The 25,724-nt window shown below is 43.9% G+C and overlaps 1 protein-coding gene across 3 annotated transcripts in view; it reads right to left on the bottom strand.

Moving 5' to 3' along the window:
• Window positions 1–1,281: 1,281 nt before the first annotated feature.
• Window positions 1,282–25,724, bottom strand: part of PDGFRA (platelet derived growth factor receptor alpha) — a 57,843-nt gene continuing 33,400 nt past the window's right edge. For all 3 annotated transcript variants that reach the window (XM_066386153.1, XM_066386155.1, XM_066386154.1), the window contains exons 13-23: window positions 24,701–24,805; window positions 23,689–23,799; window positions 23,293–23,446; window positions 21,346–21,512; window positions 19,023–19,138; window positions 18,543–18,665; window positions 16,673–16,784; window positions 15,344–15,443; window positions 15,113–15,218; window positions 9,682–9,923; window positions 1,282–4,390 (exon numbers count right to left, since the gene is read on the bottom strand). In XM_066386153.1, the coding sequence (XP_066242250.1) occupies window positions 4,243–4,390; window positions 9,682–9,923; window positions 15,113–15,218; window positions 15,344–15,443; window positions 16,673–16,784; window positions 18,543–18,665; window positions 19,023–19,138; window positions 21,346–21,512; window positions 23,293–23,446; window positions 23,689–23,799; window positions 24,701–24,805 (1,484 nt within the window). In that variant the 3' untranslated portion in view covers window positions 1,282–4,242. The remainder of the gene's footprint in view (window positions 4,391–9,681; window positions 9,924–15,112; window positions 15,219–15,343; window positions 15,444–16,672; window positions 16,785–18,542; window positions 18,666–19,022; window positions 19,139–21,345; window positions 21,513–23,292; window positions 23,447–23,688; window positions 23,800–24,700; window positions 24,806–25,724) is intronic.

Below are 25,724 nucleotides of genomic sequence, written 5' to 3'. Positions count from 1 at the left end.
TAAAAATAGCTTTATTACACCTTTGCATGTTTTACAAATCGAAGGCAAAGACCCTCCACTAACAAGATTAGTTCTTGCTTTATCACGATACCCACATTACTGTGGTGCTCTGAACCGGAACCCGCAGGATCTCCAAGGTGTGCCTGTGTATGTACATATGCAGGTGCACAGGAAGGGGGTTGAAAAGAATACACACCAAATGATGCAGTGCCGCCTCTGGGAACCGGGACAGAGACAGGGGAGAAGATATGGTGGGAAAAGACTTTAACTTTGTCCTTTATGCATTTTTTAAATGTTTGAGTGCTGTCCAGAGTAAATGTAGTACTATACTCTTCACCTAACATAGAAAAATACCACACAAGTATATGCTATTATACACACAGAGAACAGACTGATGGTGGCCGGGGGGGAGGTGAATGGGGGACTGAGTGAAAGGTGAAGGGACTGAGAACTACAAATTGGTAGTTACAACACAGTCATGGGCTATAAAATACAGCATCGGGAATATAGTCAATAATATTGCAATGACTATGTATGGTACCAGGTGAATGCTGGAAATCTCAGGGGGAACACTTTATAGAGTATATGACTGTCTAACCACTATGCTATACACCTGAAACAAATACGAAATAATATTGAAAGTAAACTATAATTTAAAATTTAAAATTTAAATTTAAAAAATAATACGGTGCCTGATCAGGCAGTGGTGCAGTGGATAGAGCGTCGGACTGGGATGTGGAGGACCCAGGTTTGAGACCCTGAGGTCACCAGCTTGAGCACGGGCTCATCTGGTTTGAGCAAAGCTCACCAGCTTTGTCCCAAGGTCACTGGCTTGAACAAGGGTTACTCGGTCTCCTGAAGGCCCAAGGTCAAGGCACATATGAGAAAGCAATCAATGAACAACTAAAGTGTCGCAACAAAAAACTAGTGATTGATATTTCTCATCTCTCTCCATTCCTGTCTTTCTGTCCCTATCTCTATCCCTCTCTCTGACTCTCTCTCTGTCTCTGTAAAAAATAATAATAATAATAATAATAATAAAGTATTGTAACAAAGAAAGAAACATGGGAGCAAAGATGGGCCAAATGCCAGTCATCTTTAAGTCAAACGCTGGGTCTGAAAACTGACAAGCTCAAATAATGTTTAAGTCTGAAATTTCCTATTGGTTTCATCGAAATTCTAATACAGAGTCCTACTGGTATGTTGCTAGGAAAATAAACTGAACAGGATTGCTTTAATTTATAGGATTAAACTAAAGACAAAAATGCTGGAACCTTAGCATAACTTTAAATTACATATATATCTCATTTATTGAAATATAAAGATCTTCATTTACACGTTTAAAAACAAAAACATGAACGGGGATTTGTAATACATTTTGCATCGGTAGGCCCTTCCTATTGAGTTCGTTCTTCTCACACATTCACCACACCACCATTTTGGGAACACTTACGTATTTTTCTCTTTATTATTTCTAAAATATAAATTTTGGACATTCAAAAGTGCAACAGTTAATGTGCCTGTGGGGAATATCACAGTTAAAAAAATATAAACAAAGGCAGTGATACAGCTTGTCATAAATGTTTTGGCAGTATTCTCTAAGTCTATATAGAAATATATATATACACATTGATGTATAACATCATTTTATCTTATGTCCCTCTTCACAAAAATAGGACCATTTTGTTACCGATTGGCAGACCACATTTTAAGGTTATTATTGATCATTTTAAAAGTCACAAATTGTGTTTCTCAGGCCAGCTTTGATTGTCTTCATTAAAATAGAAAGCAGGGAGGATTAGGAAATTTTCATCTGGGGTCTTGCACGAGGCCACAAAGGAAACAAGTCTGGGATACATTGACACACTGTTTTTAAAAAATGCAGTTACACACAAACTCAGGTGGGAGCGTTCATTAGGACTGGAACCTGCTGGTCTGAGAATTTCCATCTAGCCTGATGATGTCACGTAAGACTCAAAGGGACATCAAAATGCAAAGTACCAACAAAAGAAGGTTGTACAAGGGAGAGCAAGTGATAAACAGAATGCTTGAGCTGTGATTCTAGAAATACAAACGTATTTCAAGTCTAATTGGCTCTACAGAACCTACTCAGGTTTTCCTTCAATTGGCCAATCTGGCTCAGTCTTCATACTATGAATAAGGTGGATAAGAAAGTTGTTTGCATTGAGATTACACCAGTAGGTAGTCAAGTACCTTGTTATTGCTTACATCTTCCAGAGCATCACCTGCTGGAAGTACGTACAGTGATTGCAGTAATCACAGCCCATGTTTCATTCATATGGCATCAGCGATTAAACAGTATTGCAAAGAATGCCAATGAACCCACACCAACCAGTTTGACAGTTTGGGTGGATGTATCAATTTGTCCTCCCATCTAACCCCCAAATATCAGTAAAACTTTTTGATTTTTTTTCTTCACCAAAATATTGACCTGGTTCTAATGACTTGGCACACTGAACTGCACCATTTTCATACATGCATTTTGGGGGTCAAGGGGAAGAAGAAAATCAGTTCCCCCATACACTGGGAAGCAGCGCCTTTACTTTTAGAAGACCTGTCAACCAACACTTAGCACGCTCCGAGGCCTCAGCAAACACTAAATTTAGGGTAGCAATCGCTAGATGGGTGACATTAAATGGCACTAACCCGAAGGCAAAGACTGAAATAGTAGGCTTCCTGCATGGTTGATTTCTAGCCCAGTTCCTAATTTCAAGTTGTTATTAATCCCATCGCAGTTTCCGATAACCTGAGCTGGTATTTCCCAAACCTGACTGACCGGAACAGCCAGGGTGTTTATAAAAATACAGGTTTCTGCGCCCCCCAGACTTAATCATGCCTAATCTCTGCAATGGGGACTTAGAATCTGTGGATTATGATTGCCAATTCTATTTGGGAACCGCAGATCCAAATGAAGGCACACACAGCCTTCACTAAGCAATGCCTTTATTGACTCAGAGTTTCAAACTATTTCCCATTGGGGTAAGAGATGAAGAAAGAAGGCTCATGTTCAGGACATTCCTCTGATTCTTTTAGGGTTCTCAGAATTTTAAAAATATATATATATATGTTGGGGATCCACCAAAGTTACCACCAGGCATGAATTAAACATCTTCAAATGCCATCTTCTTTGCAGATGATTATATTTTCCACTGGGTAATAACATGAGAAGTCATGTTAGCCATAAGTTTATGCCTTTATATTGAGAACGTTTAGGATTTAGGGGTTTTGCTTGTTTGTTTCAAATCCCATTACTTTTGTGGGCAGTTAATTGTTTTTAGTACATGGATTAGGGAACCTATTCAGTACAGTATACAGTTAAAAACTCCGACTTTCTGGAAGACACTACTTTTACTTTGTTCTCTATGTTCAACTAAATTTAATCCACTAAAGCTATTACCATATTTTTATAGAGAAACATATGCTATTTAATATAAATGTCAACAACTGTCAAACTTGTCACCTACTTAGTAAGGATTTCTTTAAAATTGTGCTTTCACTGTAGGGAAAACGTGTTACATATTACACATTTAGTATTACTGATAACAGTAGTATTATAAACATAGATTACAATATAAAAATGAATTGCTGGGCTTCTAAATGACCCAAATCTATTAAACAGGGTTGGTTAATCATTAGCCTTGATCTCTTTAACATTAAAAAAAAAGTAAGTTGCTATATATAGTACCAGTACCTTTTAAGGTTCAAAAGTGGTTTTGCATGTACTTCACAAGAAAGTTCAACAGCAGCTGCTACCAGGTTTCAGGCGGGAAGTACATGGATGGGCTGAGTGGTCGGTCTCTTCAGAGGTCCAGAGAAGATAGTTAATACAAATCTAAACACATCCTTAGTTAGAGTTATTTACATAAGTACAATGCTGTAGTTGTGTTGCAACAACAACAAAAAAATTGTGTATGTTGGAATCTCACCAATGCCTCGAAACACAAAGTTCATCTTCCGTGGTCCATTATTTCCTAGTCCATCTACCTCCAAACTTCACACACTGAGATGCTACTGAAGCATTGCAAGAGGCAACGCTGAGAAAGTTCATTTCAAAATATCCCGTTCACTCACATGTAGAAGACTCCCTGAGGCCCTTGGCTGGGAACTTCTCTTTACATATCATCCAAGTCCTCCTCTCAAACTTTGCATTGCAATAAAGTGGTTTTCTTAAAAGGATCCACAGTGGCTCCAGGGGTGGAAGGTACCCCTTAAATCTGTCAGTTAAAGGAAGCTGTCCTCCACCAGGTCTGAGGAGTCTATGCCAATGTCATCCATCATGTCGATGTCCTCAATGGTCTCGTCCTCTCTCTTGATGAAGGTGGAGCTGCTGGAACCTGTCTCAATGGCACTTTCTTCAGAGGTCTGCGAGCTGGAGAGGAAAAGAAAAGGAAAGGTTACAGCCATGTACCAACCAACCTGACCATGGTGGCCTTTCTAGGGTGGCCCGCCAAATGCAAAGAGTTCTTCCTGCAAGATCCTTTACATTCAAACTTGGGCTAACCAGTTGGGCAAGATTCTACCATCAAGCCAGAGAACTGCTCATCACCCACTACACTGCATGGAACACATGGAAAATCAAGGTCCCCAGGTCATCTCGACACTTCCGCTTTCCTTCGCTTCTGCTACATCTTTCATCAAAGTTGCTAACAAGCTGTGACAATTTCTACTTTCCAGATTCAATCCTAGTGGAAGAGGAAATGAGAAATGCCTGACCAAAGGGCATGGGGGAAAGAAAACAGAGGGATGAAATCAGGGGCATACTGGAGCCCAGCCAGTCTCTTGCTCTCCCTGAAATGTCCTAATTGTCCAAACTTTGCTCTCAGAATGTCACTCTACTTTCTCTGACTGCCCTCCTTCACCTCCTCATTATATCCAGTCTCCATAAGTCTAGAAGGCCTGTGTGAAGCTCTTTACTTACTAGCGAAGTGGTTGAGAGAGAATGTTCTAGAGTCAGAAAGGTGTAAGTCTGGAATGGCTTACCACTTAGTAGCTGTGGAACTTCGCACTCATCACTTAGCCCACTGAACTTGTTCCCGTGCCTATAAAATGAGGTGACAATTGTGCCTGACAATGTTCCCGTTTGTTAGGGTGATTAAATGAGGTAATAACCATAAAGCCTAGTGCCTAAGACATAATAGGTAATCAATAAATGTTAGCTGTAATTATTATTGTTAGTATGCAAACTCTTACCTGAATTTGAATAGGGCCTGTATATTGGGAAATAGTTGCTAGTTTTCTTATGTGTGATCGTGCTATTGTGGTTACATAGGAGAGTATCTTCTTAAGGGATGTGTGACGGAGTTTCAAATTATTTAGTTTCAAACATTTTGCACGGAAAAAAAAAGTATGAGTATGTGTGCATGTGAAGCATACAATATCTATTTTATATCATATATATAGCTAAATTAAGAAAATGTGGCAAAATGTTAACAATGCTAAATCTAAGTGGGAGATGTATGCTCTCCATTTTTCTGGACATTTAAATTTTTTCACAAAAATATTTGGAAAATAATCTTCCCTAAAGTCGCTAGCCTATCACAATTCCTTGTCCTTTTTATATTTTTAGAAATTTTTTTCAATTTTTAAAAAATTTGATCAGGGCGACACTAGTTAACATAATTAACAGGTGTCATGCTCCCAATTCTACAGCACATCTCTGTACACCGCCTTGTGTGTTCAGCACCCTCCACCACCAAGTCAAGTCTTCCTCCAGCACCATGTATCACCCCAAACCCTCCTCCGCCTCCCCTCCCACCCAGGCAATCTCCACGCTGTTGTTGTGTCCATGAGCTTTCTTCTTCTCTCCTTTTTTGCTTTATCCCTCCACTGCCCTTACCCAACCACCACACCCCTGCCAGACAGATATCAGCCTGCTGTCTATGTATCAGTCTATCTCTATTTTGCTTCTTAGTTGATTTTGTTCTTTAGATTCCACATGTGAGTGAAATCATATGGTACTTGTCTTTCTCTGACTGGCTTCTTTCACTTAGCATAATGCTCTCCAGGTCCATTCATGCTGTTGCAAAAGGTAAGATTTACTTCTTTTCTATGGCCGCGTAGTAGTTTATTATGTAAATGTATCACAGCATCTTTACCCACTCATCTACTGATGGGCACTTGGGCTGTTTTCAGACCTTGGCTATTGTAAATAATGCGGCAGTGAATATAGTCTTGCATATATTCTTTTGTGTTAGTGTTTCAGGATTCTTAGGATATATTCTCAGAAGTGGGATCACTGGGTCAAAAGGCAGTTCCATTTTTAATATTTTGAGATAACACCATACCACTTTCCACAGTGGCTGTACCAATCTGCATTCCCACGAGCTGTGGAAGAGGGTTCCCTTTTCTCCACACTCTCACCACACTTGTTGTTTGGTAATTTACTATGATAGGCATTTTTTTATTTTTTTGAAGATTTTATTTATTGATTTTACAGAGAGAGCAGGGGGACAGCGAAAAGTATCAACTCATAGTTGCTTTACTTTAGTTGTTCATTGGTTGCTTGTTGTACGTGCCTTTACTGGGCAAGCGCAGGGTTTAAAATCAGTGACCTTAGCATTCCAGGTCAATGCTTTATCTACTGTGTCACCACGGGTCAGGCAATGACAGTCATTCTGACAGGTTTGAGATAATATCTCACTGTAGTTTTAGTTTGCATTTGAGCATCTTATATGTCCATTGGCTATCTGTATACCCTCTTTAGAAAAGTGTCTATTTAGGTCCTTCACCCATTTTTTAAATTAATTTTTTAAACTTATTGATTTTAGAGAGAGGGAGAGAGACAGCAATAGACCTGTCAACACTTTGATTTTAAATTTCCAACCTCCAGAACTGCAAGAAAACCAGTTTCTATTGCCTGACCGGCGGTGGTACAGTGGATAGAACATTGACCTGAGATGTTGAGGTCTCAGCTTTGAAACTCTGAGGTCGCTGGCTTGAGCCCAAAGGTTGCTTGAAGCTCAAGTTCTCTGGCTTAAGCCCAAGGTCACTAGCTTGAGTCCAAGATCACTCACTGGCTTGGCTTGAGCCCCCTAGTCAAGGCGCATATGAGAAGCAATCAATGAAAAATTAAAGTGACACAACTATGAGCTGATGCTTCTCATCTCACTCCCTTCCTGTCCTTTTTCTCTCTCTCTCAAACAAAAAAAAAAATCAGTTTGTTAATTAAGCCCCAGTCTGTGGTATTGTGTTATGGCAACCTGAGCTAAGATACGTACCATGCTCAGCCCAACTGTCAGGGCCATAGTCTCATCTGACCTTGTGGAGCCATTTAAGACTCAATTTGTGTGATTCAAAGGTCAGATGTATTATCCCAGCAGAAGTTCTAATTACCCAATGCAACAACTACCTATCAACTAGAATTGTTCTCTTTGTCAAATATGTGTCAAATTCCTCAGTCTAGCCTCCTGTAACCCTAGAAAAATTCTGGGGACACCTTTCTTATGTTATTTATCCCAATGTGACTTTCTAACATTATTTAGATGCAAAATCCTTTTTACAATTAAAATATAATTCAGAGCCCTTAAACACAAAGTGACCAAATAGATGACAGGCCTGTGGAGCAGGCTGAGACCCACTCCACTGTACAGCCTCCTCCCGCCTCCGGGAAGTTCCACCACAGACCCCAAAACTGGCGTGAACACTATTTGCTAACGGAATATAGACACATTTTAAAAATCGTCCTGAGTGAAGAATGATTAGGAAGGTTAAGCCAGACAGATCACTTTGCCCCATCTCTAAATCACATGTAAACCACGCATTCCGAAATGAAAATGAAAACCATTCTTTTCAAATTAGCTGGTGCCGCGTAGGCACACAAGGCTGTCTGAACTTCACACTTCAGCTGGCTGAGCGGTCACAATCACAAGCCTCTAAAATAATAATGCCTGTGTTTCTGCCTAAATAATTGTATATAGCCAACTGAATGAGGAAGAAAGGACAACACTGTTGTGAATGAAGAGGGTACAAAGGGGACTCATAGCAACTTGGACTTTGAACCTAGGGGACACGATCACCTGCTCCTGCCTCTCTGTTCAAGGGCCACGCAAGGAATTGGGGCATTCCGTCTGGATTCTGAAAAACAATGGTTCTAGTCCTGGCTCTGTATTCACATCATCTTGGTAATAAAGTAACAGATCTAGGTAATGATCACCAACAGCTCCTAGTGTCACAGAAAGAGAGACAGCTTGACAGTAGCTACTTCCTGACAGAAGTATATACAGCACAGGTCCTGGCCAGGTAACTCAGTTGGTTAGAGTATCAACCCAATGAACTATGGTTGCAGGTTCAATCCCCAGACAGGGCACATACAAGAAGCAACCAATGAATGCATGACTAGGTAGAACAACAAACTGATGTTTCTCTTTCTCACTTTCTCTCTCTCTCTCAAATCAATAAATAAATTTAAAAATTAAAAAAAGGAAGTACACAGCACCATTTTTGAAGCATGCTTGCTTCAAAATCTAACCTGAGTTAGATAAAGTCTCAAGACAAACTACCAGTTTACAACAAAAATATGAGACAGAAGCACATGGGAAAATACACTAGAGGATGCAATCAGCAAAATTTTGAATGTGAGAATGCTACAGGCAAATGTTCTGGTTTCTTCACAAATAATATGCAAAAAGAGGCAGGAGTAACTCATAGTGACATATCAAGTAAATGCAATGTGTGATTCTTATTTGGGTCTTGAATAGAACAAACAAAATGTAAAATAATTTTGGAGAGAGAATCAAAGAAACTGGAACACTAACTAGATATTAATTTATTGTCAATTTGAAGGGTGAGATAATAGCATTATAGCTATTTCTAATAACTATATTTTAAAATAGAGCCTTTATCATTTTGAAATGCATACTAGAATTTTTATGGATGAAGTGATATGATGTCTATCTATGATGTGCCTCAAAATAATCCAAAGGGGGCAGAGGAGGAGGAAGAGCTATGGCTGTGCATGCGGGCTGGCCATGACATTATCCACATTAAAGGTGAGTGACGGACACCTGACAGTTCACTATACCATTTGAATTGTGCATGGTAGAACTCTTCCATAGTACTAAGTTTAAAATAAAAAAAAACAAAAACAGATCAGCTAGGACACGCCTCAGTCCCTCTCTCAGAGATTCTAAGTTTTCGGTCTGGGTGAGGCTTGTATTGATCAGTATTTTAAAAAATCTCCCCAGGTGATTCTGACTTGCAGCTAGGGTTACAAACCACTGTTGTAGCATCCAATAGCCTAGTCTAGCCTCTCTCTCCCCGTTCTGGATGACTAGTTGAGAAAACAGCAAAAGAGGTTTATAGTATCTAAATAATTTCGGTTGCTGTGGCAGTTTGATCACATTCCCTAAGGACTTCGGTCAAAGATTCTCCACAAAGGAAGCGCACCCTTCCCTGTGGCAGTTTGATCACATTCCCTAAGGACTTAGGTCAAAGATTCTCCACAAAGGAAGCGCACCCTTCCCTGCTCCACACCTCTTCCCCACCCCAGGGAGCGCATATTAGGATCACTTGGGAAGCATTTTCAAAACGAAACAGACCCCTCCTGGATTCTTCCCCAGCTCCCTGAGAGCCTGACCATCTGGGTAACGGCCCCTCCTCCTCAGGTGCCCGGGAGCAGGGGCAGGGAGCACTGCTGGAGGCTGAGGTCACGCCCACATCTACCTGTGTCTGTTCCTCTTGCCCAGGTCTTCCTCCTCAGGAACAGGGTCGATGTCTGGCAGAGGGATGATGTAGCCGCTGTCAGCACTCAGCCTCTGCTCATCCAGGCCACCCTCCCAGTCCTTCAGCTTGTCTTCCTCGTTTTTGTAGGTGACACCAATGTAGGCATTGTCAGCATCCACTCGCATACGTGCCACAGCAGGATGGTCGCTTTTCAGGAAATCCAGGTGAATCTTTTCATAACTCTGCAAACATCCATTCCATACAGTTAATCAAGTGTTACTGAGCAAACTGCAAATATATATATACAGCTTCATAAGTGGCACACACACTGGGGTAAATCCAGCTCTGTAGGGTCGGCCCCCTCATGGCAGCACACTGTGGTCATGGCCAACACTCACAGCAAGTCAGCCTGAGGGTGAACTCCACCCATTGATGTTCCAACAGCAATCAAGGCTCGAATACAACAGGAGGCACACATATCCCACACAAGGGACACTGTGGGACACCTGGCTCAAGTGATCAAGGAAACTGCACCCCTGGGCCCCACAGGACACCTACTACATAAGGCCACTCAGCCAAGACTGGAAAATGTAGCCAATCTACCTAATACACAGAAACAAACAGACTGGCAGCCAAGATGAGGAGACAAAGAAGTATGTCTAAAATGAAAGAATATAGAATAAAACTCCAGAGAAAGAACTAAATGAAATGGAGACAAGCAATATACCAGATGCAGAATTCAAAACACTGGTTATAGGGATGCTCAAGGAACTCAGTGAGAACTTCAACAAAGAAACAGTAAGCATAAAAAGGGCACAGAAATTATATTTAAAAAAAAAAAAAAAGAACCAGTCAGGAATAAAGAATACACTAAAAGAAATCAATAGTACATTAGATGAAGCAGAGGACTGAATCAGTGATTTGGAAGACAAGGGAGCAGAAAACACCCAATTGAAACTGCCAAAAAATAAAAAGAGGATAGCTTAAAGCAGTGGTCCCCAACCATTTTTGGGCCACGGACTGGTTTAATGTCAGAAAATATTTTCACAGACCAGTCTTTAGGGTGGGACGGATAAATGCACAAAATAAAATTATGTGACCGGTGTAAAAACTGTGGTATTTTTAAATATAATTGTCGAACTTACGAGACAAACATCAAGAGTGAGTCTTAGATGGATGTAACAGAGGGAATCTGGTCATTTTTTTAAAATAAAACATCATTCAGACTTAAATATAAATAAAACAGAAATCATGTAAGTTATTTACTCTTTCTCTGTGGACCGGTACCAAATGGCCCATGGACTGGTACCGGTCCATGGCCCGGGGGTTGGGGACCACTGGCTTAAAGGACTCTGGGATAACATCAAGCATAACAACATTTGTATCATAAAGGTACCAGAAGGAGAAGAAAGCAAGTAAGAGATTAAGAACCTACTCAAAGAAATAATTACTAAAACTTCCCTAACCTGGTGAAGAAACTAAACATACATGTCCAGGAAGCAAAGAGCCCCAAACAAGATAATCCCAAAGAGGTCCACACCAAGACATATCATAATTAAAACAACAAAGGTTAAAGACAAACAGAAAATTGTAAAAACAGTAAGAGAAAACCAGTTAGTTATTTACAAGGGAGCTCCCATAAGGCTGTCAGCTAATTTCTCAACAGAAACTTTGCAGACCAAAAGGGATTGCACCAAATGTCCAAAGTAATGAAAAACAGGAATATACAACCAAGTCTACTCTACTCAAAAAGGCTAGCATTTAAAATTAAAGGCAAGATGAAGAGCTTCCCAGACAGAAAAAGTTAAAGAAGTTCATTACCACCAAACCAGTATCACAAGTTAAAGAGATGTCTTTAAGAAGGAGGAAAAAACATAAATATAAATAATAAAATGGTAATACCTACATACCTATCAATAATCACTTTAAATGTAAATGAACTAAATGCTTTAATCAAAAAATATAGGATACCCTGGCCGGTTGGCTCAGCGGTAGAGCGTCGGCCTGGCATGCGGGGTACCCAGGTTTGATTCCCGGCCAGGGCACATAGGAGAGGCGCCCATTTGCTTCTCCACCCCCCCTTCCTTCCTCTCTGTCTCTCTCTTCCCCTCCCGCAGCGAGGCTCCATTGGAGCAAAGATGGCCCAGGCGCTGGGGATGGCTCCTTGGCCTCTGCCCCAGGCGCTAGAGTGGCTCTGGTCACAGCAGAGCGACGCCCCGGAGGGGCAGAACATCACCCCCTGGTGGGCAGAGCATCGCCCCTGGTGGGCGTGCCGAGTGGATCCCGGTCGGGCGCATGCGGGAGTCTGTCTGACTGTCTCTCCCCATTTCCAGCTTCAGGGGGGGAAAAAAAAAGAAAAATACAAAAAATACAAAAAAAAATATATAGGATAGCTGAATAGATAAGTCAACAAGATCCACGCATATGCTGTCTATAAGAGATCCACTTCAGATAGAAGGACACACACAGACTAAAAGGAATGGGAATAGATACATCATGCAAATGGAAACAAACAAAAACAGCTGGGGTAGCATTACTTGTATCAGACAAAATGGACTTTAAAACAAAGATTATAATAAGAGACAAAGGAGGGCATCAATAATACACGGACCAGGCCCTGGCCGGTTGGCTCAGCGGTAGAGCGTCGGCCTAGCGTGCGGAGGACCCGGGTTCGATTCCCGGCCAGGGCACACAGGAGAAGCGCCCATTTGCTTCTCCACCCCTCCGCCGCGCCTTCCTCTCTGTCTCTCTCTTCCCCTCCCGCAGCCAAGGCTCCATTGGAGCAAAAGATGGCCCAGGTGCTGGGGATGGCTCTGTGGCCTCTGCCTCTGCCTCAGGCGCTAGAGTGGCTCTGGTCGCAACATGGCGACACCCAGGATGGGCAGATCATCGCCCCCTGGTGGGCAGAGCATCGCCCCATGGTGGGCGTGCCGGGTGGATCCTGGTCGGGCACATGCGGGAGTCTGTCTGACTGTCTCTCCCTGTTTCCAGCTTCAGAAAAAAAAAAATGAAAAAAAGAAGAAAAAAAAAGTAATAATACACGGACCAATCCAACAAGAGAAATAAACCTTCGTAAACATTTATTTACCCAACATAGAAACACCTAACTATATAAAGGAAATATTGACAAACATAAAGAAAGAGATCAACAGTAAGAGTCACAGGAGGCGATTTTAACACCCATTGTCATCAATGAATAGATTTTTCTAGACAGAAAATCAACAAGGAAACAGCAGCCTTAAATAATATATTAGACCGGCTAGATTTAATTGATATTTTTAGAGCATTTCACTCCAAAGCAACAGAATATACATTCTTTTCAAGTGCACATGAAATCATTATTATTTTCAATAGCCAAAATACAAAAGCAACCTAAGTGCCCATCAAAAGACAGCTGGATAAACATGTGGTACTGTACATATTGTCAATGGAATATTACTCTGCCACAAAAATATGAAATATTTCAGTTGGTGTGCCAGCATGGTTGGACCTAGAAGGCATTATGCTAAGTGAAACAATATAAGATTTCACATATACGTGGAATCTAAATAACACAATAAATGAACAAACAAAACAGACTCACAGTGAACAAACTGATGGGTACCATTTGGCAGTGAGGTTAGGAGGCTGAATGAAAAAGGTGAGTAAAGAAATACAAATTGGTAGTTACAGTACAGTCACAGGAATGTAAATTACAGCATAGGGAAAATGGCCAATAATATTGTAATAAATATGTATGGTGCCAGGAAGGTACTAGATTTACAGGGGGATCATTTCATAAATTATATAAATGTTTAAAATGTTTAACCACTATGCTATACACCTGAAACTAATTTAAAATTATATTATCAACTGTGATTGAAAAAAAATTTTTTAAAGGAAGAGAAAAGGACCACCAACTGAAGAAATCTTCTGCTGGCAGGTCTTAAGAGCCCCTTCTCTGAGGGAGCTATGACTGTTGTCTCTTCCCACATGTACCCACTCTCTGAGACCAGCATGGACCCTCTGGCCTCATCACATAGTCTCCCTAAGGCTTGAATAAGTCCCAAAAAGAGGTGACAAGGACTTTCACAAAGAACACCATATCTGAAACCTTCCTGGTCCCTAAACACTATAAAATCTAACTCAAAACTTAAGACCTTTGATCTAAAGAGACCCTATTGTCAACACTAACTCCAGTCTCTTTCCACCAACACATCTTCACCACCCAGAGTGTCTTTGACTGACCTACAGTGAATTTCCTTCTGCCTCCGCCCTGCCTCACTTATGGGAGTTGTCATGGGCAGTGAAATAATCAACAGACAAAAGTATTTCACTTCCAGTTCAGCATGCAACCTCCTAACACCGCTCCTCCTTGAGAAGAAGGAAGGGAAGCAGTGAGTATGAAAAGTCTCCATGGTGACTAATCTGAATCTAAGAAGTTGAGTTCATTATACAAGTGTGTCTGGGTTTCCTTCTCAGCATCTCAGCAGAAAGTTGTTTCATGCATTAACATATCCTGCTTGGTTCCATGAAATTACATTTGTTCCTCTGAACAATGTTTCCTATTCTACAAAAAACCAGCTGGAGCCATAGATAACAGCTGAGGCTGTTCCTTCCAGTCAGCTGGCGAATGCCAATTCTGCATGGATTTAAGTGCATTCAAATGAGCGACGTAATGGCTGTGGATGCCCCCAGACTTCTAACTGCACAGTCGCTTCAGATAAACATCTGGAGAATAAAGTGCTTACAGGTGTTGCACCCTTAAGATGAAAGAGGAGCCCTGAGGGAAGAGGAGGGTTTTCATTCACCATTGCTACCAGGGCCCTGGGGAGCACCCCACGAAACCCTGGCCACTGGATCACCCAACCTTTTTCCTCCTTTGAAACTGTTTCTTTCAAACCGTGGTGCACAGTGCTGTTCGTTCACACAGCTCTCAGCGACTGCCTTCCTCCTTTGCTCATTCCTTCCCCCATCTTAAGAGGCCCAGACAAACCTTTCATTTTTAAAATAATTTTTTTATTTTTCAATTATAATTAACATACATTATATTAGCTTCAGGTGTACAACATAGTGATTAGATAGGTATTTATATAACTTCTAGTGATTATCTGGTAAGTCTGGTCCCCATTTGACACCACACATAGTCATTGCAATATTGTCAACTGTATTCCCTGTACTTCACACCCCTGTGACCGTTTTTAAAACTGGCAATCGGCACATCTTAATCCCTTCCCCTTCTGTACCCAGTCCCCCAGTCCCCCTCCCATCTGGCTACCATCCAAATGGTCTCTGTATCTGTGAGTCTGATTTTGTTTTGTTTGTTTGTTTGTCTGTTCATTTTAGATTCCGCATCTAAGTGAAATCACATAGTATTTGTCCTTCTTTGTCTGACTTATTTCACTGAACATGAATACCTTGTAGGTCCACCCCAGGTGTCGCACAGACAAACCTTTTTGTACTGTCCGGGCAGCAGGCTCTCCACAATCTCTCTCAGGTGGTGGAAGGAGGGTCTCTTCTCCGGCTCACTGTTCCAGCACTTCCCCATGATCTCATAGCTGGAGGAGCACAGGACTCAGAGTGAGCAGAGGGGGCGTGGCAACGGCGGGGAACCCCCCCCCCCCACGCTCACCCAGACCCACTGGGCATGAACACAAGGCCCATGGGGTGGAGACTGGCTTACATTTCACTGGTGGCGTGGTCAGGCTTGGCCATGCGATACCCACTCTTGATCTTATTGTAGAAAGTAGAGTCCACCATCATGCCAGGGTAGGGTGTGCCACCTGAAATCCGGGAAAGGAAGCACCCAGGATTAACAAGTGCGTGGCACAGTTCTGAAACACGTGGGTGAGGCAGCACTCTTAGTGCTGGCTCTTTCAAGGAAATGAAGTGTTATCACCCTGCTCAGATCTTACCTTTTAGTAGGACTTCTAGGTTGGTCAAATCCAGACCCCCTAGGGAAAAATCTACATCTCCTGAAAAAGCTCAAAAGCGCTTTTTAGTGTTTCTGACTACTGGCTCTCTATATACAAAGCACAACAGAAACACAAAAGAGATTCTGAATCATTGAGGGGACAAAAAGTCATTTTCACTAGAAATGTTCAAATAAAGCAAAAGTCAAAGCTGGGGCTTGAAATGTTGAGATGATTCTCTGCTTTTACCAGACAACACACACTAAGATGACCCATAGAGACATCCAAGGAGGGAAACTAAGGAAAAGAAGGCCAGGCAGAGAAAATTCCATTCATTATCATATCCGAGTAACAGTGAACTCGCGAAACATGTCTCACGTTTATGGCCAAGGCCAGGTCCAGTTTAGTTCCCTCTCTAACGCCTTCCAAAATCACTCTAGGGCTCCTTTCTCTTTTCTCCAGATTTTCAGGATTTTAAATCAGGACCAAACAGTGTGTGACTAAGTGTGTGAGTCTTACCTCCCTGGACGATGCGTCTGGAGGTGAGGCTCGTGAACATGCCCTCTCAGGGCCCTCACCTGACAGCGTGGGACACCTGTGCTGTCTGACAGCTCACGACTGACGGATTGAACAACTGGGAGGTTTCTCTCTACCAGAATGCTGACCAGGAAGGGGAGCCACACACTTTCCCTGCCGCTCTACCTTTCACCTGAGCATCTATCACATGAATTGAGGGAGTAGCAACTCTCCACTCGTGAGCCCACTGAACCCTGAAGTCCAAAGTGAAACAGCAGCTGGTGAATGGAGTCCCGCTGGGAGAAAGTCACTTTGGTGTAGCCAAAGAAGAGGAGGGGCAAAGGCCAGAAGTGAGGACAAAGGTCAGAGGTGAGGGCACAGCTCCCCAAGACCCCGTCCCATTCTGCACGGGCATCCATCAGACATCAGACGCGCACGGTGTGTACTATGCATCAGCTGCAGTGCACTTGACTCCCACCAGGTATGTTAACACTGATTACATCCTGGAGCATATAAAAACACAGCATTTCCCTTCTGGAGTCGTTCCAAAACCACTCAGACACACAGAGATGGCAGGCACATACCAAGGGAAAAGATCTCCCACAGCAGAATGCCATAAGACCAGACATCGCTCAGCGTGGTGTAGAGGTTGTCGAAGATGCTCTCGGGAGCCATCCACTTCACAGGGAGGAAGGTCTGCAGGGGAAGAGGAAGGAAATTAAACCCCGCGTATGCACCAATGAGCGACAGCGGCAGAAATAGAAAGAGGTTCTCTTTCACTGGGCTAAGAATAACTTGCACTAATAACCTTGGTCCACATGAGAGTTTTCTCTGTGTCATTCACTGCTGTACTTCTCTGCACTCGGAAAAGTGCCTGGCACCTAGTGGGTGCTCACTAAGTATTTGACAAATGACGGATGGTCAGTGTTGCCTCTTATGTCCTTCCAAGGAATAACATCCCAAAATATTTCATCTTAAATTTATACCCCAAAAGTGTGAGCCCTGAATGGACCTGTCCCTTATTTTCAAGTGTTCCTGCGAACAAAATTAAGAATAAATCCATCTTGACCAGGCAGTGGCGCAGTGGATAGAGCATCAGACTAGGATACAAATGACTCAGGTTCAAAACCCTGAGGTCACCGGCTTGAGCACGGCTCATCTGGCTTGAGCACGGGCTTACCAGCTTGAGAGTAGGGTCACTAGCTTGAGCATGGGATCATCAACATGACCCCATGGTCTCTGGCTTGAAGCCCAAGGGCTGCTGGCTTGAGCAAGGGGTCACTCACTCTGCTATAGCCCCCCAGTCAAGGCACATATGAGAAAGCAATCAATGAACAACTAAGGAGCCTCGATGAAGAATTGATGCTTCTCATCTTTCTCCCTTCCTGTCTGTCTGTCCCTATCTGTCCCTCTCTCTGTCTCTGTCACACACACACAAAAAGAACAGATCCAGGGATCTACGAGCCAATTAGATTTTTGAACTTTAAGAAATACTACAAAGAGTCTGATATAATGATAATTTTGCAGGCTGTTTTGTGAGGCTGTTCAACCTTCCGTGGCAATACTAAACTGGACAGATACATCAAGTAACCACGTCAGCATCCTTCAGCCCTCTAAAATTGCTGGGGAGATAACAGCCAATCACAACCTTTTTGAACAGAACTTGGCTCCATCAAAGTCCACTCTTTTTTTCCATGGGGCCAAAAGCTACAGGTCACAGTCAGAGCACGTGAAACACAGAGCATGGACACAGCCCAGTGTCCTTCTCCAGGCGGATGCACAGCCCCAGGGGCTGTCTCACAGCCAGTGCAGTGGGGTGATCTGGATTTCTACCTACAGGTGGCAGATGTATCCCCCAACTACTCCATCTGCTTAGAGGTGAAAGGGGTGGGAAGAAGGGTTCAAGTGAAAGACAGAAAGACTATCTTTAAGGAAATTGTGCCTGTAAGATATATGAACTCAAATGGTTTTAATATTTTAGGGGTAATAGAAGCCATTTGAAAATTTTATAACAGTTAGAGATGCTGTCCTCAGATATGCATACATGTACACACTTGTGCACAATTTTCACATTAATAGCTAATACTTACTGGGTGCTTGTATATGCCAGGCAGTGTCCTAAGCATTTTACATGAATTCACTAGTTTAATCCCCCATAGTGACTCAGGAGATAGGTATTATTGTCACTTCCCTGCTGCAGATGTGGAAACCGAGGTACAGAATGGTCAAGTGACTTGCCCCAAATGCAATGCCGGCAAGTGCTGGAGCTGGTGCTCACACCCAGGCTGTGTGCTGCGAACCTGCGCTTTCCAGATGGACCCCAGGAGCCCAGTTACGGACTTATGGACCCCATGTTGAAATTATGGCCACCCAGATGGCTGGAAGCAACACCTGGTATCAGAGATTCAAGTAAGGGAGGGCAAGCATACCAAACGGAGTGGGTAGAGCACTTACGCTGCCTTTAGATACGTAGTTTGAATCATGCATGATGTCTCTGGCCAGGCCAAAGTCACAGATCTTCACGATTTTCCCTTGTGCGAGAAGGACATTGCGAGCGGCCAGGTCTCGGTGGACACACTGCGCAGAAAGAGAAGAAATGGTGTCAGTGGCGATCGGTCCGCCGTGTCAGTGGCGATCCGTCCGCCGCCGCCGCATCGCCTCTGCAGCCCGGCCACTTCCCGGTGGCGTGTGGAGCTGCCTGGCACAGCTCCGAGAGGCTGGTCTGGCAGCAAGAGCTCACCTTCCAGACTCTTCTGTCAACTGCTCCCACGAGCAAGAAGGCTCCAGAGAAGCGCGGACACCTGGCGATACTGGACTGCCCACTCTGCTCTGGGGCAGAGAAACAGAGACGCGGCGGCGCCACCGGCCTCTCCGCGGTCTGTCTGCGCGCGCACCGCCCTCGACCTGCCGCCTGGGTCTGAAGAGCACACTTACATTTTTTGAAGCCAAAAACTCCATTCCTCGGGCAACTTGATAGGTGAAGCTCAACAAATCCAGCAAGGTAAGGCCTTCCGAGTTATCATCCGAAAGGAGGTTTTTGACTTCCGAGTCTGCGGGAAAGGAATGGAGTGTGGGTGCCTGCGGTTGGGTGAGCCTGCACCTGCTGAGGCCCGCAGGGCTGGGCGGGCTCCGCCAAACTACAGCCCAAAGGCTTTTTTTTCTGGGGTTTTTTAATTTCTTTAATTTTTCATTTATAGTTCCCATTCAATGCTACTTTGTACTAGTTTCACATGTACAACATAGTGGTTAGACAGTCATGTACTTTACATAGTGTTCCCCTGATATTTCTGGTACCCACCTGACACCAGACAATCATTACTACAATGTTATTACTGTATTTCCTCATTGCACTTTACATCCCCATAAAATGATTTTCTTACAGAGTTGCTAGATCTCACAGGTGCATATCTAAACTATGCATATTCTAGACAAACCCCCTTGGAAATTAGGAATGAGCTTTTCAGATGGAAGTGAACATCTGTTAGTAAGTTGTCTTATTTAGGACTAAAGATATGAATACAGCAGCTTGTTTGAAAATATATGTTACAAATTTAGGCTAATGACTAAAACGATTTAGCTACAAATTGTAAAACAATAAATAAATAAAAATTAAATGTTAAAAAATACATACTATGCAAAGACTCTATCTTTAAAAACATATATAGCAACAGAAACACATATCTGCTTAAAAACATACGTATCTGATACATTCCGTAAGAACCAATCTAAGTGGGTTCTCACAGGTTTTGTTGTTTGCCTCCCAAATTTCTTTTTTTAACCTTAGCAAATCATCTCAGCACCATAAACACACACACACACACTACAATCTTCTACGATGAATTTACATGAGGGCCTTTTAAAAACATACCTTCTAGAAATTGTTTTCTTTTTTTCTTTTCAAAATCACCTCCCTAGCACTTGTCTTATTTGGTGAGTAAAACCAACCCCCAGTCAGACTAGAGGTAACAATCTTTAAGATCAATGCCAACAATTTTGCATTTAAACTGGTTCCCTTTGTAACCTGCCCACCTTCCCTGGTTAGTCCTATCTGGAAGGATCCCAGGGTTTTCTAGGAAGGAGGCAATCTAGGCCAACAGTTCTCAGTTCTCTTTGAACATTTTCAGGCAAGTGGAGAGTAGCTACAGCCATTCACAGCTTTGCAGCCAGCGAGGGGCAGGCCAGGAAGCAGCAGTCGGCCTGCCAGCAGGGCCTGGGCTGAGCATGAATCAGGTTCCCCTGACATCTGGAGCCAGGTCCAGCTTGGGAAGCAATGTAAACTATTTTTAACAATACAGGAGTGGAAAGGAAGCGCAGATTCCGACAGCCCTCACTGGCTCATCTTTGAAAAGGGCTTGGACGCTTCCCCATTTGGCAGTGGGGAATGAATGGAACTTGGAACGGCAGCAATGGAAAATATTATTGTGTACTGAGTGAGCTTTGCAAAATGAGCACATTCTTTTTTGTAATGGATTGTACCTTTCACTTAAGAACCCGGAAAGCATTCAGAGCACATTAGTGATTTTTGAAACAATTTCCAAACATAGCAGCTTCATGTTGTTTTGCATTGACCAATGGGAGGGCTCAGACTCAATAATACAAGGTCACAGGACAAGTCAATCTAAGACCCATCCCGGTAGCCTTCTCCACACTGCAAGCCGGTGATTAGACTCGAACCCCGGAGGGGCCACCCCCTGGCAGATGTGGGGTGGTCCATCTGGTATGGGCATCGGCTCGGCTCCCTGGAGTTTATAAATCAGTTCAACCCCGCCACATGCCCATCTGCTTTGAAACGGGCAGATCTTCCTTCAAACAACCTTCAGTCGGGACACTCAACCCCCCTGTCAAAAAATATAACCTCAAATTGTCCACTTTCCACTTTCTGTCACAAATTGGATATTAGAAAGCTAAAAGCAAGGGCTATTGAACCCATAGAGATCAGAGACATAAAAAATTAAAAATTTAAAATAACAATCAGGAACCAATATAAGAATGCTAACTTTTAATTTTGTCTAGTAAGAGCATTGGAAAAAGGTAAATCAATATTGACATACTTTCATTTTTCAAAAAAAGACACTAATGCTGTCTTCATTCTTTTTCTTCTTAGTGTCACAGGCTGGGTTGTAGTGATCTGCATTTAGGGACCGTGTGGCCTGGCGGTTCTCTTTACCATGCCTGCTCACCTTCTTCTGAGGATGTTCAGTACCCCATTAAACCACTGGAAGAACACAACACCCAAAGAGTCAACATAGACACTTACCTAACATAGCTTTCTTCTTATATGAGGCCGGGCGGTCATACAGTGATCTCTGGATATCCGAATATTTAGAAACCTCTTTCCTCTCCAGCATGGGGACATACTGCGTGGTATCAGCTTGCTTCATGTCCATGTAGTCACCATTGTTTTCAAAAGACAAAACAACATAACTGTAAAAATAGAAAAAAAAACCTTATCCAGGTGCCCCGTGAGAGTTATCATTCAACATTCAGTAAACGATGAGCAGGTACATACAGTCTGCAAGGCAGTGGGGGGGGGGGGGGCATGGGGGTGGCAGGGGTGCGTTAAAGCAAAAACCAGCTGCCCCCTTCACGTGGGTGGTCTGGTTGGGGAGATGAACATTAATCAGTAATCACACAAATACACAAATCATCTCAACTTAGGTGTGCCTGTCCTACACTGCTTTTCTTTTTCTTTTTTAATTTTATTTATTCATTTTAGAGAGAGGAGGGGAAGAGAGAGAAACAGAGAGAGAAGGGGGGAGGAGCAGGAAGCATCAACTCCCATATGTGCCTTAACCAGGCAAGCCCAGGGTTTCAAACTAGTGATCTCAGCATTCCAGGTCGACACTTGATCCACTGTGCCACCACAGGTCAGGCTTACTCTGTTTTTCAATTCACAGGTCACAGACTTTTGCCACATCCTGCCACTTAATCAATTTAGCACCAATTTGGTGTTCATCAAGTGATTCAATACGAAGTGAACTTTCCCGGTGCTTCCTGATGTCACAGAACTTCGTATCTACAGAGATCTTTATAGACTTTTGTGGATTTCCGCAGTAGGGATCACTGTCATTGCTTGGATTTATAGGTCCAGGTTCAGCAAGGGCCAGTATTTCAAGTTTTGAGATCCTCAGTTTCTATCAAAACATGAGCACTGAGCCTGACCAGGTAGTGGCACAGTGGAGAGAGCACTGGACTGGGATGCAGAAGACCCAGGCTCAAAACCCCGAGGTCACCAGTTTGAGCACGGGCTCATCTGGTTTGAGCAAGGCTCACCAGCTTGAGCCCAAGGTCACTGGCTTGAGCAAGGGGTCACTCACTCTGCTGTAGCCCCCTGGTCAAGGCGCATGTGAGAAAAGCAACCAATAAACAACTAAGGTGCTGCAACAAAGAATTGATGTTTCTCATCTCTCTCCCTTCCTGTCTGTCTGTCCCTCTCTCTGCCTCTCTCAGGCTCTGCCACAAAAACAAAACAAAACAAAAAACCCCCCAAGGCCCTGGCTGGTTGACTCAGCGGTAGAGCGTCAGCCTGGCGTGCGGGGGACCCGGGTTCGATTCCCGGCCAGGGCACATAGGAGAAGCGCCCATTTGCTTCTCCACCCCTCCCCTCCTTCCTCTCTGTCTCTCTCTTCCCCTCCCGCAGCCAAGGCTCCGCTCCATTGGAGCAGAGATGGCCCGGGCGCTGGGGATGGCTCTGTGGCCTCTGCCCCAGACTCTAGAGTGGCTCTGGTCGCGGCAGAGCGACGCCCCGGAGGGGCAGAGCATCGCCCCCTGGTGGGCAGAGCGTTGCCCCTGGTGGGCGTGCCGGGTGGATCCCGGTAGGGCACATGTGGGAGTCTGTCTGACTGTCTCTCCCCGTTTCCAGCTTCAGGAAAAACAAACAAACAAAAAAACCCAAAATATAAAAACCAAGAGCACTGAGGCATCCGTGGCCAGTGCTGCTAGTGGGCTACATATAAACTGGAAAACGGCTCCCTGAACAATTCCAACTCTTGCTTTCATTCAAACTCATCAGCAGGGCCCCCTACACGGTCTCCGGGTCCCAAACACCTGCAGATACCGTGGGATATCTGTGTCATGGGACGACTTCCAGTCCGGCCACCCTCCTGGCACAGAATCTGCAGACATGGAGTCTATCAGGACATGGGCTCTCTCCACTGGTAAGGCTCATAAAACAATTCCCAGCAGCATCTCTCTCTGAACCCACCTCCGTGTGCTTTCATCAGCGGGGTTCAATCCAAAGATGTCCAGCTCTTTCTTTGGCTTCTCTGGGTGGCGGCTCAGGAAGCTGTCCCTATTCTTATGCAAATAGTTGACCAAATCCCCATAGAAGCAGTACTCAGTGATGATGTAAATGGGGCCTGTGGGTATGAAATGAAGAACAGGTAAGCCATGAATTGCTATGTTTGCACTGGCAAGAGATGTTGCTCAAAAACAATGAGCTTTCGTCAATTCAGTGGAATCCCAGTCAACTCCATTCAATGGACTTACATTCACTGGCACATTTGAAAGTATAGAGTGGGAGTTTAAAAAGCTGGGTTCTACAGTTTTTACAACCACAGATGTTCTATGAAAACCCTCCCTACCAGGTTAGTAAGCCTACCTGACTTGGTACAGGCCCCCAGCAAGTTCACAATGTTTAAATGTGGCCCCAGGTGGGTCATTATCTTCAGTTCGGACATGAGAGCTTGTTTTTCACTGGATCTGGCTGTGGCTGTTAAAGAAATAAATCACATATTAGTTCTGAGCAATCTACTTCCCTAAAAAAGCCAAAAACATGGCTCCTCCTGTTATTGGATACTATTTTATTTATCAAGAGTCTAAAAGAAAACGAGAGATAGTTACTCAGTCTAGACCAGGGGTCTCAAACTCGCGGCCCGCGGGCCGCATGCAGCCCGCCGAACAATTTTGTGCGGCCCGCAGACTAATCCACGAAGTTCAAAATATTTTGGGTAAAATTAAGTAAACCTAGGGGATTAGTCTGCGGGCTGCACAAAATTGTTCGGCGGGCCGCATGCGGCCCGCGGGCCACAAGTTTGAGACCCCTGGTCTAGACTCTAATAACTGATCCTTAGTTTTTACGGTAAAAAGAAGTCATTAAAAATAACAACTCTTGCCTGGCCAGGCGGTGGCACAGTGGATAGAGCATCAACCTCGGACGCTGAAGACCCAGGTTCAAAATCCCAAGGTCACTGACTTAAGCACAGGATCATAGACATAACCCCATGGTTGCTGGCTTGAAGTCCAAGGTCGCTGGCTTGAGCAAGGGGTCACTGACTAAGCTGGAGCCCCCGGTCAAGGCACATATGAGAAAGCAATCAATGAACAACTAAGATGCCACAACTATGAGCTAATACTTCTCATCTCCCTTTCTATCTATCTGTCCCTCTCTCTTGCTAAAAGAAAAACAAGCAAAAAATACTCTTGATCTTCCAACATACAGGCAACAAAAACAATCTAAGTAAACCTAATTGACAAATCTAAATATGCATAAAACCTAGAGGCAAAAGACCCAAGATCTAGTCCTAAATTTGGTATTTACTGGCTCTGTGATTTTGAACAATCCACTTAATAGCTCCACATTCAAAAAAGAATCCCCAGGAAGAGACACTTACGCTTCAGCATCTTCACTGCTACTTTCATGACAGGTTGGGAGCGGCTCAATCCATAGGCAGTTCCTTCGACCACTTTCCCAAATGCACCAGATCCCAGTATACGACCTGTGGGCAACCAGAACCATTAACTCACGCAAACCTCGGGCATCTCATCAGCTGTATTTACCACCGCCCACAATCCTGGGTGCACAGCTGGGTGCTGTTTTTCCTGTAAGGAGTAAGCATAATGATTCCTCCCAGTCATCCTGTCAAAGCCAGCATTGAGCCCACAGGGAAGGAAATTAGTGTAATTGCTTTTGTCAAAGAACATTTGCAAGGAAAAGGAAAACACAGACAGGAGAGAGGAGGGTAGGGCCCTCCCCGGTGGGAGCCCTCAGCGCCCGCGCTGGGCCAGACCCTGGGCTCCACGGCACTCGCTTGCCTTGGCTCTCACCCAGACCCCCTGGTTCTCTGTCCTTCTGTTCCATAGGCAGACAGAGGCATCTTCTGGATCAGTAAGTCCTGTCCACGGGAAATACTTCAGTGTTCAAGATGTCCCTGACTCCAGTGAGTGGTGAAGTAAACAGCAGGCTGGCCCCTTGCTCCCTGTTTGTCAGGAGGACCAGGAACCACCCAGGTAAACCTAACCCTGCAAGCCCAACACGGCGTGTTGCGTGTCGGCATGTCAGGAGACACAGAGCAATGCAAGCTGTCGTCCCCACTCTCTTCAAGAGCTCACAGTCTAAAAGGGACATTTCCCAGAGTGGGTGGCCTCACCACACAGAGCCACCAGGGAAAGACTCAGCCCCTAAAGGGCACTGACAGCCAGCACTGCCCCTGACTGCAGCCGGCACTGCTGGAAACGTCTGGAGGACCGCTGGTCTCCCGGCAACGCGGGAATGCACAGCAGCAGAGAGACACACCAGGGCCTCTCGGCATATTAGGGATGTTGCCCTTTACCCTCATATTTTATTACTTTTTCAATTCCCTCAGCTCCTTGTCCCTCTTTGTAAAACAAGGGAAATACAATTTTTTAAACAAAGCT

The sequence above is a fragment of the Saccopteryx leptura genome, chromosome 5 (genome assembly GCF_036850995.1).
Source record: "Saccopteryx leptura isolate mSacLep1 chromosome 5, mSacLep1_pri_phased_curated, whole genome shotgun sequence".
In the NCBI taxonomy this organism is placed as follows: Eukaryota; Metazoa; Chordata; class Mammalia; order Chiroptera; family Emballonuridae; genus Saccopteryx; species Saccopteryx leptura.
The sequence above is the reverse complement of the archived record's forward strand: the minus strand, read 5'-3'. Positions and strand labels throughout refer to the sequence as shown.